A 22,178-nucleotide genomic window follows, 5' to 3' on the forward strand; every position below is an offset into this window, starting at 1 on the left:
CAAGCAGGGCTCTATTGTCAATTAAGCACAGAATTATTATAGTTACTTGTTTTCTAGTTATTATTTCTGGTATGAAAATCTTGACATGTGGTAAAACATTCTTCTTTTTGAAATCTGGCTTGTTAACTTCCATCAAGTCAAGAAAGCCCACAAGCTGGGACACAAACAGCGAGAGCTTATTTCAACAAGAGGTTCTAAGAACCTGCATATCCTAACTACTGTACAAAACTAATGCAGTCACTCCTTGCTCTCAGGCTATTTCTGATGTCTCTAAAAGGAACAGCAAGACAATTTCTCTGCCTGTTTAGAGGAGAGCTAGGGTAGTTTCACTTTAGGAACTCAAGAACTGAACATAATGATGCAGTTCATGCTGTAAAGCAGGGGGTTCCCAGTCTGGGGATTGTGACCCCCATAGGTGTCATGAACAAGTGGGGTCAAGGTGTTGTGGCTACTCTGTCCTTCCTGTATTGCTAAACAGGGCTCCTGCTAGACGGGAGGGGGTTCCGGTATGGTCTCCGTATGGAAAAGGGAGCTGCAAAGGAAAAGGCTGAGACTCACTGCCGAGACTTCAGTGGAAGTTGGCTCAGGCCCTAGGACAGCATACACAGTAATTTGGCCCTAATTCAGCAGAACACTTATGCACAATGCCTTCAACTGGATTTAAGCACCTCCTTTGAATGCTTTGCTGAATGGAGCCTTAGTCTGTACTAAGTGGTGAAAGCTTCCCAAATAAGTACATGAAACAGCATACCCTCTTCTGCATCTTCAGGTCCATCATAAGATTTGTCAATGGCAGCTCTGAAGCTCTCGTTACAGCCCCGACCACGGACCATGTGAGGCCTGGGTCTGTGGAAAGGAAGTTCATTCTTCCTGACTTCAGCCACAGCCGTCTGCAAGCTCTCCAGGGAGCTGGACTTTTTTAAGCCCAGAGTGGGACCAAAATCTTTGCCAGGAGATTCTGGGGAAGGAAAACTTAATGTTTACATTTAAAGTACATAGAAATAAAAGCAATACAATTAGGGCAGTCAAGCAATTAAAAATTTAATCAATTAATTGTGCGATTAAAACATTAATTAATCGCACTGTTAAACAATAATAGAATACCATTTATTTAAATATTTTTGGACGTTTTCTATATTTTTAAATATATTGATTTTAATTACAACACAATACAAAATGTACAGTGCTCACTTTATATTTATTTTTGAAAACAAAAGAAACAGTATTTTTCAATTCCCCCATTACAAGTACTGTACTGCAATCTCTATCATGAAAGTTGAACTTACTAATGTACAATTATGTACAAAAAGCCTTAATTCAAAAATTAAACACTGTAAAACTTTAGAGCCTACAAGTCCACTCAGTCCTACTTCTTGTTCAGCCAATTGCTCAGACAAAGAAGTTTGTTTACATTTTCAGGAGATAATACTGCCTGCTTCTTGTTTACAATGTCACCTGAAAGTGAGAATAGGTGTCGCATGGGACTGTCATAGCCAGTGTTCACAAGATAGTTACATGCCGTATGCGCTAAAGATTCATAAGTCTCTTCATGCTGCAACCACCATTCTAGAGGACATTCGTTCATGCTGATGATAGGTTCTGCTCAATAACGATTCAAAACAGTGCAGACCAATTCATGTTTATTTTCATCATCTGAGTCAGATGCCACCAGCAGAAGACTGATTTTCCTTTTTGGTGGTTCGGGTTCTGTAGTTTCTGCATCCGAGTCTTGCTCTTTTAAGATATCTGAAAGCATGCTCCACATCTCGTCGCTCTCAGATTTTGGAAGGCACTTCAGATTCTTAAACCTTGGGTCAAGTACCGTATCTATCCTTAGAAATCTCACATTGGTACCTTCTTTGCGTTTTGTCAAATCTGCAGTGAAAGTGTTCTTAAAATGAACAACGTGCTGGATCATCATCCGAGACTGCTATAACATGAAATATATGGCAGAATACGGGTAAAACAGAGAAGGAGGTATACAATTCTCCCACAAGGAGATCAGTCACAAATTGAATTAAAGCATTCTTTTTTTTAACGAGCGACATCCGCATGGAAGCATGTCCTCTAGAATGGTGGCCAAAGCATGAAGGGGCATACGAATGTTTAGCATATCTGGCATGTAAATACCATCCAATGCCAGCTACAACAGTGCCATGTGAACATCTGTTCTCACTTTCAGGTGTCACTGTAAATAAGAAGAGGGCAGCATTATCTCCTGTAAATGTAAATGAACTTGTTTGTCTTAGCAATTGGCTGAACAAGAAGTAGGACTGAGTGGACTTGTAGGCTCTAAAGTTTTACACTGTTTTGTTTTTGAGTGCAGTTATGTAACAAAAGAAATATCTACATTTGTAAGTTACACTTCCACAATAAATAGATTGCACTATGGTACTTGTATGAGGTGAATTGAAAAATACTATTTCTTTTGTCTATCATTTTTACAGTGCATATATTTGTAATAAAAAATGAAGTGAACACTGTATACTTCGTATTCTGTGTTGTAACTGAAGTCAATATATTTGAAAATGTTGAAAAACATCCAAAAATATTTAATAAATTTCAATTGGGATTCTATTATCTAACAGTGCGATTAAAACTGCGATTAATCGTGATTAATTTTTTTGAGTTAATCGCATGAGTTAACTGTGTTTAATCGACTGCCCTAACAATTATACATGTTTAACTGTACACATCCATTACTCAGTGGCTTTAAAATACAATGCAATCAATGGAATTAATTTTAACAACATCAAGATAAACAAAGTTCTATAGAGATTCCAGCTAAGATTTGTGTCTTTACAGAGGAGACATTTTACTAGTGCTGTTCTGGAGCTCCCCTCTGACCAAACTTAAGGTGAGGTTTGCAATGATTCCTGTACCGACAGCCAGGCCCGGCTCCAGCTTTTTTGACGCCCCAAGAGGCGAAGAAGAAGAAGAAAAAAAAACAAAACCCGCGATCGGCGGCAGCTCTACCGTGCCGCTTCATTCTTTGGCGGCAATTCGGTGGCCGGTCCTTCCCTCCGAGAGGGACCGAGGGACCTGCCGCCGAATTGCCACTGAAGACCCGGACATGCCACCCCTTTCCATTGGCCGCCCCAAGCACCTGCTTCCTGTGCTGGTGCCTGGAGCCGGCCCTGCCGACAGCAAACACCCCAATTCAGGACATTGCTGTTAGAGATGACGTATCCTTAGAGCTCACAGAAATATTTATGAAAAACAAACTTTTGGCTTTTGGAATGGCTCAGATTGCATGGGCGGTAGATATTTGCAAACAAATTTCTTGTGAGAATAGATCTCCAGATCTCCTACAAGGTCTTTATCCAAAGCCTTCACTTCAAGTCACATAAGCTGAACGCTGTGCTATGCTATCAATACACTCATAATGGTTTTCAGGAACAAAGCATAAACATTTCTAGCAAAACAAACAAAATATAAACTTATTTGCCCAGGGATGCTGCCTCTTTCCTTTTCAGGAGAAAGCAAGTAGATTCCTAGTAGATATCTTCTGTCTATGAACACATCCATCTCATGGGTGACTGAATTTTTGGGGGAGGCTACTGTTAATATAATTGCTGTGCCACACTGCAATTCACCAAGATTTGTCACTTACAAAAACAGGTTTCAAGAGGCGGGAAAGCTAAAAAGAAAGTGAGAGTTCTGAGATACACTAATCCGGAGGGAAATGCATAGATATGACTCAATTTGAAATAGTATTTTGGGTTTTACTTAATTTGTATATGACAAGCCAGGAAATAGAACCAATAAAGGTAGAAAATAAAAGCAGTTTATGTACGCCAAGGCTTCAGAGTAAGTCATATTAAAAGGCACAATATATAAAACCGTGTCGATAGGTGTTACCACCACAAGTAGCTGGATGACATCTGAACAAGAGACTATCACATACAATTTCACTGACTGTCCCTATTGAAGAGATTCTAGGATCACAAGAAAACCAGAAATATTGATACTATGCTGTTATTTCAGCAATTCTCGAAAAAGTCTCAGTCATTTTAAATGTCCATTTTTTTTGTAAAAAATAAGAGCTGAGAAATAAAAAAAATGCAATTAGTGAAATCTTAAAAAGAAATGGGAAAAGCTAAGCATTGGCACCAAATGTCGAATCATCATAAGAGTCTACACAAAGCAATTTACACTGCCATTTCCTGGGACTTTGACATGAGGTTAAAAAAAAATGAAAAGACAGAAACCCAGTTTAAGGGAAACCTGGTTGCTAGGTCACGAAGTGCAACCTTCTTTTGTTCATTAATTGCCATTCTGGAGACTACCATTATTGCCAAATTAGCGAGTGCTAAAATGGATTTAGAGCATTGACTTGCATACAACATAAAGGTGCTTAAAATCACTCAAAACGTGTGCATCAGTAAAAGGCACTGTGGTGTCTGTCTCAGGCGGAGAGTGAGGAACAAGAGACAAGGGAAGCATAATCACTGCAAAAGAAAGGGCAAAGTGAAAACCTCTCTGATCAGCACAGAAAGAGCTTTTCAGTCAGAAAACAGCTCTGATTGCTAGGTTTGGACAGGAAGCCACTACACAGCTCTCAATAAATTAGAGCATGGTACATTGCATCAGCTAAACTAAATACAACCCTGGAACTGGACTGAACCATGAAGCAGACCTAGGGTTAGGACTTCTGTCTGGACAAATGTAGGCAAGGTTATTACAGAGGTGATGCCTTTGACTTCCATGGGGAGCAGCTGCTTCCTGCATCACTGGCAAATAATTAATAGAGCATCGTTAACAGCAGGTTTGGAGAAGGTCATGCACAGAGTTCCCACCTCCACAAGAAACAAGTAATATATAAAAAACTAGGTACCTTAAATAGAAATAAGCCAGCAATTCAGGCTGGAAGACTATCCTTAACTCATCAATGAAATCCATATCGATTTCCAAATAAGTAGGACATTTTACACAGCATTTGCACTTATACTAAGGCACTGTGAGAGAGGTTAGAGAAAATGTTGAATTTAAAACTATATCACACTAAATATAACCATTTGGGGTAAAATTTCTCACATTGTGTCTGCCTCATGCTGGTTTTTTTTTTAAGTTTCAGCTAAAATGGTTCAGCTCTTTTTGAGAACAAGGTTAGGGAAACATGGTTTTTTTCCCCAAAGTGGTAGCCGTGTTAGTATGTATCAGCAAAAACGAGGAGTCCTTGTGGCACCTTAGAGACTAAGAAATGTATTTGGGCATAAGCTTCCGTGGGCTAAAACCTACTTCACCAGATGCATGGAGTGAAAAATACAGAGGCAGGTATAAATACACAGCACACAAAAAGATGCCTTACCGGGGGCGGGGGAGCAGTGCTAACGAACCAATTCAATTAAGGTGGAAGTGGGCTATTCTCAACAGTTGACAAGAAGGGGTGAATTCTAATGTGGCCAATGTAACCAAGGTGGCTCATTTCAAACAGTTGACAAGGAGGTGTAAGTATCAGCAGGGAAAAATTAGTTTTTATAGTGACCCATCCACTCCCAGTCTTTATTCAGGCCTAATTTGATGGTGTCAGTTTGCAAATTAATTCCAATACTGCAGTTTCTCATTGGAATCTGTTTTTGAAGTTTTTTTGTTGAAGAATTGCCACTTTTAAGTCTGTTATTGAGTGTCCAGGGAGATTGAAGTGTTCTCAAATATTCTTACAGATGTTTAACTGAGATGCTCTAGTGTCTCCATGGTTTGGAGCAGGGACTTGAAATTTGGCAGGGGAATAGCCCTGCTGTCAGAATTGTGTTTTACCACGTTCATGAAAATTTGATCCAATTTGGTCAAGTTACGAGCCTCTGAAAAATCTTGGTTAGCCTATGCTCAATACAGACTTGTTAAAGTTTGGCAGCTAAATTCTCTGAAGATTCCAATTGTATTGGGCATGTTCTAGCCTCCTGTTACCCAGGGCTGTCGGTGCTGGAACTGAGAACAGAGTGACCATGTATCCTATGCTGTGAATGACCACTATTGCTAGTGCCTGTTGTATTTCACTGATGAGCAGTCCTGTTTCAAGTACTAAACTTTTTATTATGAATTGACCTATGTATACAAAGAGGCAAGAAACTTCCTACTATTCTATGTAGTTGCAGCCTGCGACTGCCTTGTGCTGGTGTTCTTTGTTTCTGCCCCCAGCCATACAGTGTGTCTAAGAAAACAAAGACTGTATCTGGAGTGTACAGGAAACGTAGCATCTGTACACTTCCTGGAGGATTTACTTCAAAACACAACTTCCTTTTTTTAGATCCTTTTAAAAATTTCCTGATGGAACTAAAACACTACCAAACTATTACAAATACAGTAACTCTGACTCAACTGTTCAGGTCACTTAAACACAACCCTAACATAGAATCATAGAAGATTAGGGTTGGAAGGGACCTCAAGGGGTCATCTAGTCCAACCCCCTGCTCAAAGCAGGACCAACCCCAACTAAATCATCCCAGCCAGGACTTTGTCAAGCCTGACCTTAAAAACCTCTAAGGAAGGAGATTCGACCTGCCTCATTCAATCTCTTAGGGCATTTCAGCAGTCTTCCCAATCTGCTGCATTGCAAACCTTCTTTTGTCAAATCCTCATTTGTAAGAGACTGGTCAGTCTCATGGTCAATAACAGGGTCAGTTTATTAATTGCTTTAATCTTAACTGAAGTGAGAGCAGACACATAACCATGTCAAGTTGTCAAGTATCTTTGAGCAGACACTTACGATTCCTTAGTAAGATTTTGCCTTCATCTGTGATCACTGAGTATGAGTGAGTTGACTCTTCCATCACTTTAACTTTGACTTGGCCAGTACCCCTCTTGCCCAATTCTCACTGACTCTTTGTTTTCTTAACTGTGGGAGGTCTTGCTTTTTTATTGTAAAATTGTGTCTGATTGTACTTTCCCAGTCCTTTCCTCACTATCAACAGACTTCTTTGGCTATGGCTACACTAGAGAGCTGCTAGTGGAGCTGCTCTAAGCCAATGGGAGAGACCTCTCCCGTTGATTTAATTAATCCACCCCCAACGAGTGGCGAAATCTATGTCAGAGCTTCTCCCGCTGACATCATCTGTCAACACCGGCACTTAAGTTGGCATAAGTTATATTGCTCAGGGGGGTGGCTAATTCACGCCCCGAGTGATATAACTTATGTCGACTTATGCTGTAGCGTAGCCATAGCCTTGGTCATCCTTTGTTTTTATCTGGTAATTGAGTATTTATACATAAGTTGTAGAGGAGTTCTGTACTTCTGACATGTTCCACAGCTGCTTGCCATTACTTTGATGTCACTATTCATCTGCAGCCAGAAAACAACTTCTCTAGCTCTCCTTTTTGATTTGGTCATTCCCAGGTACCCTTCATGTATTCACTCCAATATTTTCCTTCTCATCACTTGGAGAACCACAATGTGTGTTCCCTTCAAGAGCACTCCTGAGATCACTGAAACCTCCTTTTTACAGCAGGGGTATGCCAGTGGGAAGGGTTGATTTTTGACTCCTTTGCTTATTGCTTGTATCACTCCTTGCAGCATTTCATTTTTAGCTGTTTCTGTATATGTTTACTGTCTGTTCCAGGCTACGTATTGTAAGATGGAGCTTGTGCTCTTGGGAGAGTGTCTGCCTTTACTATGTGGCATCAATAGGCGCCAACTCCGTGGGTGCTCCAGGACTAGAGCACCCACGGAAAAAAATTAGCAGGTGCTTAGCACCCACTGGCAGCCAGCTCCTCCCTGCCCCCTCCTCAGTGCCCTCTGCCCACCGGTGGCCCCACCGATCAACTCCTCCCCCTCCCTGCCCAGTGCCTCTCGCCCACCACGATCAGCTGTTCTGCGGCATGCAGGAGGCAATAGCAGGCATGGGGAGGAGCGGGGATGGGGCATGCTCGGTGGAGGGGGCGGAATTGGGCAGAAAAGGAAGAGGCGGGGCGGCACCTTGGGGAAAGGGATGGGTGGGGCGAGGGCCTGGGGCAGCGTCTTGGGGGAAGGTGTGGGTGGGGCAGAGCAGGGGTGGTGCCTTGGGGGAAGGAGTGGAGTGTGGGTGGGGTCTGGGGCTGAGCAGGGGTTGGGCACCTCCAGGGAAAGGAAAAAGCTGGCACCTGTGGTGGCATCAGCTGGCACTTCAGGGTTACATCATACTTTTTCTTTTTCAAAAGCAGTCACTGTATCATTGGTGGTGCTTCACTAAGCCCCTTTTTGTGTAGTGCAGTCAGTGGTTTGTGAGAGTTTCTGCTTTGGCACTCCGACTATAGGGAAAGTCATGAAAGTCATGTTCAGGTTTACTTGAATCTTTGATTGATTAGAAAAGCTACCCTCGGAGGTCAATCTCTCCCAAGTATGTAATTTCTGTTGTTTGAAATTGACATTTGGTCTTATTCAATTGGTTATTAGCTCTTACAGTTTACTGTACTCTCCTCATTCCTGATGCTCAATCACAGAACTGGCCCAAATTATTACGTCATCGATGTGCACTTTTACGCCTGCCAGACCCTCTAGCAAATGGCTCATTGGACGGTGAAATACTTCTTGAGCCAAACATACGCCAAAAACAGTCCTAGGAAACAGTATCTGCCAAGGTCTGTTTTGAAAGTGCAGATCTTGGAGCTCTCCATGTTCAAAAGATGATCTGCCAAAATCCCCTCGATGCGTCTAATTTGCTGAAGAATTTGGCTCCTGCTGTTTCAGACAACAGTTCACGTCTTTGTGGGCAACTGGAAGTGTTCTCTTTTTATGTTTTTGTTCAGCTCCCTAGGGTCTGAACACAACCCGTTTTTCTCTACAATTATTAAAGAGCGAATCCAACCGGTTGACTCTTCTCTTCTCCAAATGATAGTATTTGACGTCATGTTTTGCAACTCCTCTTCTAGCCTCTCTTTTAAGGTTTTTGAGCTTTTCATGTAGCATGCACCACGGGGTCTGCATCTTCTCTTAACCGTATCTTGTATTTTACTGGGAAACATCCATTTCCTGTGAATACAGCTTTACGTGATCATAGCAATACTTGAATATCCAGTTCTGTGTTATCTTTATGACTCTCTATAGCATACATCCTCTTAACAAGACCAAGCGTCTCTCGTGTGTAGGCACAAGTTTGGTTGCTTGTCTCCGTGTATTATCACAAACTCTTGTTTTATGATTTCCCTTTGTATTGAAGCATCAGTGTGTACTCTCCCAACACTGGAATTGTTCCTCCATTATAGACTTTCATAGACACTTTTTAAACTCCCACTTTCCTGTGCTCCTTACATCTCAATTTCATTTTCTGTTATCACATTTACTCGTGCCCCAGTGTCTATCTCGTATCTCACATAAGTGCCATTTGTGCACATTTTAATTAGCCAATCTTTTGAGTTTTCAGCCTCCTCCAACATTGTGCTTAAGAACAGCTTTTTCTCTTCACTTCAGGAACTCCTTTCTGCACCCAATACATGTACTTTCTCTGCACATTTTAGCACAAGGGTTGGGTTTATTACAGTTTCTACATATTTGCCTGAATGCTGGGCATTTCCTATACACATGCTGGTTGCCTCATCACTGGCATTACTTCCTGGTTTCCATCCTTGGCCAATTTATTTTTTGTGAACTTTCCCTTGCTGGTTAAGTTCTGATACTCACAGTTATGTGGTGTGTGTCTTTCTCTAGGCTTTGTTGTTGTTTAAGATGCTTGGCATACACATATTGCTCTTTCTAGTGTCAGAGCCATCTCCCTTAGTAACTGTTCATAGACTTTGTTATTGTTAAACCACAGAACAATGTGGTCTTTAAAGAGAGTCTTTTAATATTCCATATTCACAGGACTGACTTAGTCACAGGACTTAGTTTTAAGTCTGACAAACTCCTCTATTGTTTCCCCTTCATTCTGTGGTCTCATCCTGGACATCTCTTTCATCGGTACATTTTTTCTACGAACAAAATGATCCTTAAACATTTTCATTATTTCTGCAAAGCTTTTCTCTCCTTCCCCACCACCATCTGTATGGAACACACTGTATACATCTAAGGCTTCTGTGTCTGCCACTGTTAACAGCAGATCAATCTTTCGCTCAACCTCCAGTTTATTTGCCCCAGTGGCTTTCACACACAGCTCATACTGCTGTTTGAATTGTTTCTAGGCATATTCAGCTTTTCCACTGATTCTCATGGCTGGTGGAGGAGTCACTTGCAGTTCCACAGGCTCTTTAATAGCCAGTTCAATGTTATCTCTCACTAGGTTTTCCAGCATGCTGTGCCCCATTCCTGGCACCACAGTGTATCTCACTGCTGAGCAGCGTGGCATCAAGATACACTCTTTATTATGAACAGGGACTATGGACAGCAGTGAAATAACAAACTCCCTCCTGCTCTGTGTCGCTGCAGCCTGCAACTGCTCCAAGTCAGGCTGCCTAGTTTCTGCACCAGCAGGAAGTGTGCCGAGGCATCAAAGACTGCATGAAAAGTGTCCAAGTGTGACATCTCTACACTCCCTGGAGGATTCACCCTACAGCCCGGAGCCTACGCACTAATGATGATGATGAGGAAACAGTCTGACTCGAATGCAGAGGGGTAGGGAATGGGGTCTGGGAGGGGGAACAGTAGAGGGTGGGATGACAGGCAGGAACTCAGGAGGGAGCTGTGTTAAAAACAGGAGCAGATGGGGGATAGGAACAAGAAAAAGGATAGAGGCAGAAGCAGGAGGAAGATAGGGGAGGACAGGAACAAGAATAGGGCAAGAGGGGTGTGCAGCAGAGGAGGGGAAAGAGGTAGGAAGTGGTGGGATCGAAGCAGAAGGGGACACAGGAAGATGACTCTGTAACCCCTTGAGAGCAAACCCTTACAGAATTTGGAATTGAACCCACTATTCCGGAGTCTCTACACTCCCTTACTGTGTAGCAAATAGCTGTGAAGCCAACCGGCAAAGTGCATGTCTCCATCCCCATCCATATAGAAGGTAACCACCTTCTACTGCTACCATCTGCTCCATTATATCCATAGAACAGTCTTCTATCGCTTGAGCTAAAGATTGCAGCGCTACAGATGACCCATGTGGGGGTCAATATAATTCCACATAAAGAAACAAGGGTTATTTTTTAAATTGTAAGTGTTTTTATTTTTTAAATGCAGTCGCTTACATAGAGAGAGAGCATTGTTCCTGTTGCAAAGTCAAGCACTCAGGACTTAGGAAATGCCAGAATTAAAGTTACTTGCACAACCTTAATTTGTCCTGGCACCAAGCTTTAAACCCTGTCCCCTCATCTGCTCATGTTTCTATACGCCACCTTATTGAGCTCCTGCCCATCACTCTACCCAACACCTCTTCCCCATCCCACCAACCCCTCAGTCAGTTTGTGTGTAGATATTAAGGCTTGGTCTACACTAAACCCCCAAATCGAACTAAGGTACGCAACTTCAGCTACGTGAATAACGTAGCTGAAGTTCAAAGTACCTTAGTTCGAACTTACCTCGGTCCACACGCGGCAGGCAGGCTCCCCCGTCGACTCCGCGGTACTCCTCTCGTCTAGCTGGAGTACCGCAGTCGACGGCGAGCACTTCCTGGTTCGACTTATCGCGTCCAGACAAGACGCGATAAGTCGAACCCAGAACTTCGATTGCCAGCCGCCGAATTAGCGGCTGGGTGTAGACATAACCTAAGATGCAGTCTTTCGTTACATGATACCATATTATCCAGTACAATCTGGGTTGTGAGAGAAGACTCTTAAATCTTCAACAATTGCATGGGAAACACAAAGTTATTGGCAAAGTATTCAACTTTTTGTATAAGCATTCTTTATTTTGCCAGCTTGTCCTACCGTGAAAGTCCCTCTGAGGAATTAATTTTAGCAGTAACTAGGAACTTCCTGTTTTTTTCCCCTAAGAACACTTAGTCACTTTCATGTAATGTTTTAGGTTTGCTGTTCAAAAAGAGAGAAAAAAAGGAGCACTATTTATTTATCTAGTAAATTCAGTCAAATGCTTCATTAAATAATTGAAATCCTTGCTAATGTCCCTAAAATTAAAGCAAAAGTTCAATAGCTTGTGATCATTTCCATTCACATTATAAAATATTGTGTTACCTTCAAAAGATGTGCTGAAATACTAAAGATTAACTACACTTCCCACTCACTAGAAATGAAAGTGAAATTTCATCTGTGAGCTCCCCATTTTCTGTCATTTTAAAAGGTATCTTCATTTATTCAAAAGCTTATCAAGGCCCTTCTCTAACAGATTAATAGTTGAGCATTTAGTTCCCCTTTTCCTCAGGCTATAATCATTTAGTCTGAAATTTCATTGGCAACACTGGAACTTCCCGCTCTAGCACTAAAATCTGCCAATGAAAGACTACCTGAATCCAGATGAACATTGATTAAATTTTTCATTATTGATGTCAGTGCTATCAATTATTAAATTATTCCCTTATTAAAATGGGAATATTTAGTGAAGGTGTTTACTTTAAGAGGAGAGTTAGGTCTAACTCTCAGACAGTTTTACAGTTAACACCTTTTCCATTTCAGTTTTTATTTCCTTCATCTTTCTCCGTGAGGCCGTGACAATCGTGCTAGTCAATCTACTTGTTAAGAGATGTAGGAACTGCCACAAATAGGCAGACCAAGGACCCCTCTACTTTACTATCCTTTCACAGACAGTGGCCATTACCAGATGCTTTAAGATGCACAAAACCCCATAATGAACAATTATGGAATAGACTGCTCTTTGTGGAAGTGTTCCCCTTACCCCCTCCCCACCAGCAATTTATGATTGGCTTATACGGTGAAGCATGAGAATTTATATCCCTTGTACAAAATCCATCCTATGCAATAACTGTAGATATTCTTACTGTTCATGTAAACATCTATTCCTTTACTGATTCCTAACAAGATTTTGGGCACAAATAGTGAAGCAATGAGTTTCACAGGTTAATTCACCGTGTACAAAATATTTCCTATCATCAGTTTTAAATCTGTTGTGTTTTCATTTTATTGGATGTCCCCTTGTTATAGTTTTATAATGAAGTGTAAATAGGAGCACCTGATTTACTTTTTGATAGCTGTTCATTATTTTATATACCTTTACTTCTAAAATACGTATTCCTAATTTTTAAAATCTCCTCCCCTATGTATATTTCCTTTCTTCTGACAATTTTGGCTTTCTCGGGACCCTTTCTGATGATGCCACAACCCTTTTGTGATAGACTGATCTGAACTTAACCGCAGTGTCCAAAAAGTGGGTGAATCCTTCTCTATTATCCTTTGTAGATCAACTTTACTGAAATTGTCAGTTTATTATTAGATTTCTCTTACTGATGAATCAGTTCTCTTATATCCCTTGACAAATCTGTTTTGCTCCTAATCCACTAAGTTTAAAAACGGTCTGCTAGTAGAGCATAAGCAGCATATGTGAAAAATCCTCTGAGTTATGAATGGCTGTTTGATTTGACAATGTCCATACTATTTATACAGTATTCATAAGCAGTTTTTTTTCATATGGTTCTTTGGGTACTGGTTGTTGTTCTTTTGAATACCTGAACTCACATGTAAACCAGGATATTTGTGTTCAAACAAGAGGGTTCTTCATTCATTATTTTTCCAGAAACAATACCCTGGGACTTAGGTGACCAATTAAAAATCACAAACAAACAAAAACAAAAACAGCAAATAATGAAGGTTGTAGGTGAATCAGCTGTGTAAAGTCCTATGTTGAAAACTGCTTGTCTAGATGATTCAGTGAATACTTATGAACAAAGAATACATTAATAAAATCAGGAATAGTTCATAAACAGAAACAGGACCAATTCAAAATGAATAATTCTGACAGTGTTTATGTGCAATATTCCAAGATCTAAATTTAGCTTATGCTATGCAGATCTTTCTTTCTTTCCATGATGGCTCGAATAATTATCTCCTAGGCTAACTTCCAAAGTATTGGAGGTCATGTCTTTCTGATCTCAGTGATTTCTTTCCTTGGAGACCAACATTTATTTTGGACCATATGTTAGGTGGGCAATTTCCCTCTTACTGACCCTGGTCAAAGAAGCAACCTAGAAGTGATTATCTTTAACAGGAAAATGGTGTATTGTTTGCCTGATTCATTCTTTGACACCAATACGAAAACTATGTTCTTCTTTGATATACAAATAGAGGACAAGTTTTCTTCCTGTTTCTACCTTTCCGTCTTTGTAGGGGTCATACATTTCCATTCACATCCATCTCTCTCTCTCCAACACGCAAACAAACCTACACCTTAATCTCTTATGCCGGATGGGAACAGACCAGGTTGAGGCATGCTACCCCTTGTTCAGCCACCTAAAAGACTGGTAAATAGGTAAATAATGAAAGTAGATTGCCTAATTCTCCTGTATGCCTTTGAAAATCCTCCTCTAAATAAATTGATGTATAAAAGAAAAAGTGTAAGTTTCCCTTCTAATAAGCACTAGGTCACAAGAGAAAGTAGTTGTCATTATTAACAACCTGGTGCGCTAGGCACCTCAGAAAACAGAAAGATAGTCATGGTCCCTGCCCACAAGGGTCTCGTAAGATTATACAGTGACTCAGTTAATTCATATTCACTTTTTTGCAAACAGTCTTAGTTTAACATGATTACATGTATTTCTGGTAGGCATCACAATGTATACAGTTGAAAAGGACTTCTCTCTCTCTCTCTCTCTCTCTCTCACTCAAACTTCCCGAAACATCAACTGCTCAGATGCTCAGAATGATTTGGAAAGGACGGATTTCAAAGTCATTGCACTGTTTAGTTTGTGCTTTTCAAGCAAGCAGCTATCAGAGGCGATTTCTGTAGAGAGACCTTAATGATGCTATGGCCCTTTCAGCACTAGTTAATTTAGCATGGAAGACATTATGAAAAACTAGATAAAAGCAAGGAAAATGTGCTAAATTTCCTGCACTCACAAATAAGAGATAACGTGCATCTTCTAGTTGGTTTATACTTCAAGCCAAGTATCCTAAATTAGAAGCAGAAATACCAAGTGCTGAATAATGTTACACCTGACAGATACATCTAAGAAAGAAAAATCAACGCATCGGGGAATTTAACAAGTTCTCTGATTGAAAAAGTTTGCTACAGACTTAAGATTTACTGACATTTCAATCTATTTTACTGTACATCATGATTGCAAATTAGTTCATACTTGTATGATCTACAATTTCAACTATGAATAATGGCGGTTTACATCTTGAAGGCCAGGAAAGGATGCCGTTCGTTAGCTGAGGAGGAAATGCATGGACTAATGCAGTCACTAGATATTAGTCAGAAATGCAGGACTATGCTGTGCTGGGAACGAACACTGGTGTAGCCACTCTTGACAGTCTACCACTAACAGATATTGCAGTTGTGAGGCAATGTGTTAATATTTCAAGAAGAAAAACTGCCTGTCACTAAACATGAGTTTTTCTATACATCTCAGCAAAATGGTAATGAGCTTCACAGAGTCACAGAAATAAGAGTACGAATTAAAAAGAAAGTTAGTTTCAAGCAAAGGCATGTTCAGCTTTGTGATGAACATTTTAGACAAAATACAAACTAAGTTAGTCTCTTCACAAAATTTGATGCCCCCATTAGAATAATTAGCTTTCTTTATTTGATGGCACAGTTTAACCTCTGACACAACCTTTTACTTTATACCACAGCACTACATGCAGCAAAATGTTTTCATAGGAAATTTGAGTCTCTACCCCAAGATAGCTTGTAGTTTTTTCCCATTTGGTGCAAATTGAGGGGCCTGCAGTTAGTGTGACTCTAGGAATAAATTAAGCTACTTTACCGTCTTCAAAACAGGAGATTTCTCCTAAGGATGATTTATGTCTATTAAATGCATTCTAGGATTTAGCTGTTACAAGCTACTAGTGGAGAATGCATATGGGAAAGGCCAAACAGACTGGAAAATCTCCAGGTTTCAGAAAATATGATTCCGAGTGAGTTCAGGCAATTTGTAAATTGATCAGTCCAAAACTGAAAAGTAGTAAGAGTTCCAGTGCCCTGTTTACTTCGATTCCCCCTCTCTCTGACAAAAATCACAGATCTTTTCCATGCTACAGATGACCAAGGGACGTGATACTTTCGATAAATCGATCTAGATTACAAAGGCACAGACATAAAACAATCCAATCCAAAGCTGCACAATAAATGAGGGGCCCAATGCTAATATCCACGCAACTTCACTTCTGTGTGTGTGACTATGAGGCTATCTACAACGTTAAATTTTACTTCTGAGCACAGTAGCATGATTCTTCATAGACTGTAGGAGGAAGGATGATATGGGGGAAAATAAGGCAAATCAATTAGACAACATTTAATTGAGAGAGACGACTTCTTTTTACTGAGAAATATGAAAAAAGTGGACATTTATACAAAATGCCATTTACTTTGCTAGTTTCCGTTTCCCTTTTTTTAGTTGCAAATATTTTCATTTGAGCCTTCTCACTCAGCTTCTGTTCTTGCTTGATACTGCAGTGAAGTAATAACCTTGTTTTTATTACATCAGTCTGTTGCTAAGGAAATGACAGATATCTCAAATCCACAATAATGACTTGTCTCAGAAACAAATTCAGACCCTGATTCTGCACTGTATTATGCACAGGAGAACCCCTGCATCTGCTTCAACATGGCTCCGTGTGGGCACAGGGAACTACCCATGTGCAACATAATAAGGGCTGATAGGCTGAGGAAGAAAACGCTCGTTTAAACAATAAAAGCTCTGATAATCAGCAAAATAGGCAGTTTTTCTTAATAAATAAATAAATAAAAGATACAAGGTACATGGATTTGTTTTAAAACAGGCGTATTTTCCCAGTGTGACATTTTGTTGTTCCTTTAAATTTGGGCTATCTATACATTGGGAAATACTGCCCCTTTTGCAATGACTTCAATGTAAAAAGCTTGCCTTAATTTTCTGTATTAGATGTGGATAAATGCCAAAGAAAGAAAGGAAGTGGAACATCTTTTCAAAATGTTAATCATGGTAGAGCACAGTAGGTCCACAGTGTAGAACAGGACAGAGATCTGGTGAGTGACACAAAGCACTGTTGCCCCAGGGACTGGAAATATGGAGCCTGATGCCATTTCATTAGAATCAAAGGTAAAAACCCCATTGACTTCAAGTCAATGGAAATTATACTTATAGCTTTGATTTGGTAAAGCACTCCAGCAAATGCTTAACTTTAGACACATATTTAAATCCATCTATATTTAGCCAAGTAATTAAGCATATGCTTTAAGTTAAGCCTATTCTTAAATTCCACTGACTTCAGTGGGATTTAGGCATGTATTTAAACTGTTTGTTGAATGAGGGCCAGAGTAACCACTTAATCATCTTAGGCTCCGATCTTGCAATCAGATTTTTTAGAAACATACCTTATATAAATATCTATATTGAAATTAAAAACAGAAAATAAAAAAATCTTATTATGAACTTCTAGCTTTTCAGTGTTTTCTAATTGAAGCGGTTTCTGAGTTATTTGCATGTGAATGAAAAAAATCCTTTTAAAATCAGTCATCTTATTTACAATTGATTAAATTAAGAAGTGCCAAGCCAATTTTTTACAGCAAGTTTCAGTCTGGACACATTTTTACAAACACACACACACCCATATGGGGCTCCACGGTGAAAATTTTTTCAAGAATCATTTTGGGGATTAATCAAGGGTATTATAGCAACATGGGAAGATTATCATTATTATAAAAGAAAAGCCAGGGTTAGGAGAGCGAAGAAAAACATTTCAATGTTACTGATTTAACCTGCAATTAAAAAAAAAAATCATTGCATAAAATAATCCTTTTTTTTTTCCTTCTGCAGAAATTAGAAGACTAGCAGAAAACTAAATCTCTAACAAAATAAATGGGGGAAAATCCTTTGCTTAAAAAATATTTCTTCTGTACACCTGCCTGCTCTCTGCTCAGTGAGTCCTGCATACTGGAGATGTTTATGAGTTCATTTTATTGCCGTTCCCCCCCACTCCTGTAACTGCCCAACAGCCACTCTCATTTAAGAAGCTCTAAATATTGTTGCCATGGGTGACACATGAACACGGAGCAAGGGAAAGCTCAGCTAATAAAAAGGCTTTTCACAGCATTTCAGCCTTTGCTCATAAGTAAAGTTAAAATTTATGGCTTTTAAAATACTGGATCTGGGAGAGGTCAGGTTAAATGGCTGCTAGTAATAAAAGGAATCAATATGCCACAGCATCTGAAGCAGCCAGCAAACTGAATAAACACTTAATCCAAATCCACTTGGACCTGAATTAAAAGAACATAAAATACTGTATTTTCTTTGTTTGCCCTCCATCAGTCAATAGTTTGCATTGCTGGGTCCCCTCAAATTCCACACAGGAAAAGAAACAAACATTTGTTGGCCAAGTGGCAATTAAACCCTATGTCAAGGCCCTGAGGAATTATGTGGGCATTAACCTTATCAGAAAACCACTTTTAGATTAGCAGACTACAAACACAAATGCATCTCCCTCTGTGAAGATCCTGCAACACTAGGGTTACCATACGTCCGTTTTTTCCCGGACATGTCCGGCTTTTCGGCAATCAAACCCCTGTCCGGGGGGAATTGCCAAAAAGCCAAACATGTCCGGGAAAATGCCGGCCGGGCACTTCCCCTCCCGCGGCTGCTCTGCTCCGCTTCTCCCCTCTCAGGGACTTTAAGAGCCGAGCTGCCTGAGCCAGCACTACTGGCTTCGGGCAGCGCCCCCTGCCTCCGGACCCTGAGCCGCGGGCCAGGCACTTCCCTTCCCGGGCTCCAGCTGCTCTGCTCTGGCGGCTTGGGGTCCGGAGGCAGGGGGGGCTGCCCGAAGCCAGTAGCGCTGGCTCAGGCAGCTCGGCTTTTAAAGTCTGAGAGGGGAGGAACGGAGCAGCTCAGCTGGAGCCCGGGAAGGGAAGTGCCTGGCCGGCGGCTCAGGGACCGGAGGCAGGGGGGGCTGCCCGAAGTCGGTAGCGCTGGCTCAGGCAGCTCGGCTTTTAAAGTCTGAGAGGGGAGGAACGGAGCAGCTCAGCTGGAGCCCGGGAAGGGAAGTGCCTGGCCCGCAGCTCGGGGTCCGGAGGCAGGGGGGGCTGCCCGAAGCCGGTAGCGCTCGGGCAGCTCGGCTCTGTTTAAGAGCCGGGCTGCCCGAGCGCTACCGGCTTCAGGCAGCCCCAGTGCCTCCGGACCCTGCGCCGCCAGAGCCCAGGAGGGGAAGTGCCTGGCTGGGAGCGCAGGGTCCGGAGGCATAGGAGCTGCCCAAAGCCTGAGCGCTACCGGCTTCATGGTTTGCCGGGCAGCCTCCAGACCCTGCGCCCCCAGCTGGGCGCTTCCCCTCCCGGGCTCCAGCGGCGCTGGGGAAGCGGCGGCCGGGGGCGCAGGGTCTGGGGGCTGCCCGGCAAACCGTGAAGCCGGTAGCGCTGGGTCAGCCCTTTCCCCGTGGCTGGGAGTAGGAGGGAGGAGGGGGCGGAGTTGGGGCGGGGCTAGGGGTGGGGAAATGGGCGAGGCCAGGGCCCGTGGAGGGTCCTCTTTTTTTATTTATTAGATATGGTAACCCTATGCAACACTTATGCACAAAAGCTCCAGTGGACATTGAGATGTGCTTCCCCTAGTACATTTCAGCCACCTACCCCCATAACTGTAATCCCTGAGTGCAAACAAAATCACCTATAGCAATAATTAGTATGTCCAGTAGTACAGAAACCTGACAGATTAGTCTTCATTGCACTTGAAAACAAAACAGAATCAAAGAACAGAACTGCTTTCAGGTCTCTTAATCCTAAACCTAAATTTGGCTCAATTTGTGACTAGATTTTCAAGAGTCATCATGCAAACCCATTTTTTTGTACTTATCTACATGTGTTTATGAGGAAATGTGCTGGTTAAGTTTCAGCCTGGGAAATTATCACACTTTTTGCCAGAAGATGCCTTTAAATTACCTACATAAAAGATGCAGATTCAGTTGAGGCCCATGCACACAGGTTACTTCACAAAAACATTGATGCATTTGAAATTACAGGTTATAAACTTAAATAATTTTTTTCTTAGAAAAGGGTTAAAAAAAGCCATTGTATCTAAACTAAAACAAAAACACAGCTCTCAAACTGGCAAATACAGAATTTTATCAGACCTATTATTAATCAAGAAAAGGGGTTTTATAGTACATCTCGCTCTCAAAAAGTCCAAAAGATCTGGGAAAGGATTATGTAGGTTTTCTACAAAAGTGCCCTCATCAAAAGGTCCTTTTTATCCCCTTCTGTGTTCTAAAAAGATTATCAGAATTTTTAAAAAGTTTTTTATTATAGCTTTCTTAATAGCTGGAGCTACAGCTGAAGTTACATTAGGACTTTCTTTCTTGAAATTATCCTGAAACTTTCCATGCATGGTCCCAGCCCAGAGATGAAGTCTTGTTGTTTTCTTTTGGTTTTGGTGGGATTTTTTTTTTGGAAAATGGGGGGGGGGGGATAAATAAAACTCCCTTCAACTATGTTTGAGTTACTGAGTAGGGGAAAAAGAACATTTTTACATAAGTATAATACTCTTTTCCCATTCACCAAAAACTCAGAAAATCTTCCAAACTTTCCATGTAAATAGCCTGAGAACTAGATTCCTTTCTAGGATTTGGGGAGAAGGGAAGTTTAATTTCCACGTCTGGTTTATTTCCTCTAACTTTATTTGGATCTGTTTAATTTTGGCAATAATCTTGCACCTACAGAACATTTCCCACAGGCAAGAGAATATGCAGACATATTTCAGATTCATTGTTAGCAATACTTAGATGAGCAATTAACAAGCAATTATCTGTCCATCCACCCACCCGCAGCTATAAAGGGATACTTGCAAATGCTCCTCAACCGACAACTTTGGAAGATACAAGTGATAAACTCTGGAAGGCAAAATGGATGTGGGGGAAAAATAAGTAAATTAAGAAAAACTTTAGTACCGAGCAGACTGATTTTATGGCTTTTTCCATGAAAGTAAATCGTTATAAAAACATGTCCAATTCATGCAGAAAGTGGCAAAAACAAATGTTCTTCTAAGCAGCTACAACAGAAGGTCTTACAAAGTATTATACAATATGCAAAGACATGGACTAATATGACATTTGGCAGCCTTGTTGGGATTAGCTGGCATCCGCAACTGGCTTAGAAACCCAGCCTCAGCTAAAAATACGACAAAAAATACCTCCTTAGCTACCTATGTTGATTAAGGTTGAGGCTTAATTCTATCATGTATTACTTTGTATTTTAAATCTGTTTGGGTACATGGTGCTATCCTTCTTAAAAGAGTTTTGTAGCTCCCCCATGGGATTTTTATGTCATGATGTGTTCCTTCAGTACAAAAGTTATTTTTAAAAAGAAATTGGCAAGAGTGAATGAGAGACCAAATAAAGCTAGTTTCCTCAAATCTGTATTTTTGTAAAACCCACTCCACTCAGACATTTACAAAATATGCTCTAACCCTAAATATCATCTTAAAAGACTAAGTCTTCCTAAATCTCTTCTTGTTAGTCTCCTCTGTCTCCATTACCATTACAGCCTTTTCCCAATATTATTCGGAGGATTTTGACGTCTGTCTTTAAAAACCCTTAAATAAGCCTTACCATACTACTAATTACTTGTGTGTTTAAACAGTTGACAAATACATACACTGTTCTGTATTGCTAAGACTTGTTTTAATTGCAAATTATAAATATGTGGGTAGGATTGTTGCTCCAAAAGAGTGAATCTCCTCCTCCATCGCCTCCCTTTTTTGCATGGTTCACACCTATGCACATGGTTTAAATACAGCGGGCTAGATTACTACTTCAAGCAAATGAATGCCTAAATATAACATATGTAGTCACTCGCCCTGGTCTTCCACTTCACGTCACCTGTGCAAAGTTTAGAACATTTGGTTCTGTGTGTGTATGAGAGTGCTAGGTTTCCATCCATCTGCCCAGTAGATGGAGAATGGGTGCAAAGATTCTTCCTAGCAGTAACACTGGACCAGACTACAGGAGATACAGGGTCAGAGGAAGACAAAGGGTGATCTTTAAATGTAACTGTTTATAGAGAATGATCAACAAATTAGTGTATTTCTAGTCAGGCCACATAGGACCTAGTTTTTGGCCCAACACTATTTAATAATTTTATCCATGATCTGGAAGAAAATATAAAATAATTACTGATAAAGGCCCCAAATTTAGAAAAGCATCCTCATTTGGTAAAACACGTGCTTAAATACCAAAAAGGAATGGACTTAACC

The 22,178-nt window shown here is 40.8% G+C and overlaps 1 protein-coding gene across 1 annotated transcript in view; it reads right to left on the reverse strand.

Annotated features, from left to right (window-relative positions):
* PARD3B (par-3 family cell polarity regulator beta) overlaps positions 1–22,178 on the reverse strand; it is a 658,517-nt gene that overhangs the window by 187,406 nt on the left and 448,933 nt on the right. Inside the window, exon 17 of the mRNA XM_054043471.1 lies at positions 752–958. Coding sequence (XP_053899446.1) covers positions 752–958 — 207 coding nt within the window. The remainder of the gene's footprint in view (positions 1–751; positions 959–22,178) is intronic.

The sequence above is a fragment of the Malaclemys terrapin genome, chromosome 11, assembly GCF_027887155.1.
Source record: "Malaclemys terrapin pileata isolate rMalTer1 chromosome 11, rMalTer1.hap1, whole genome shotgun sequence".
Lineage (NCBI taxonomy): Eukaryota > Metazoa > Chordata > Testudines > Emydidae > Malaclemys > Malaclemys terrapin.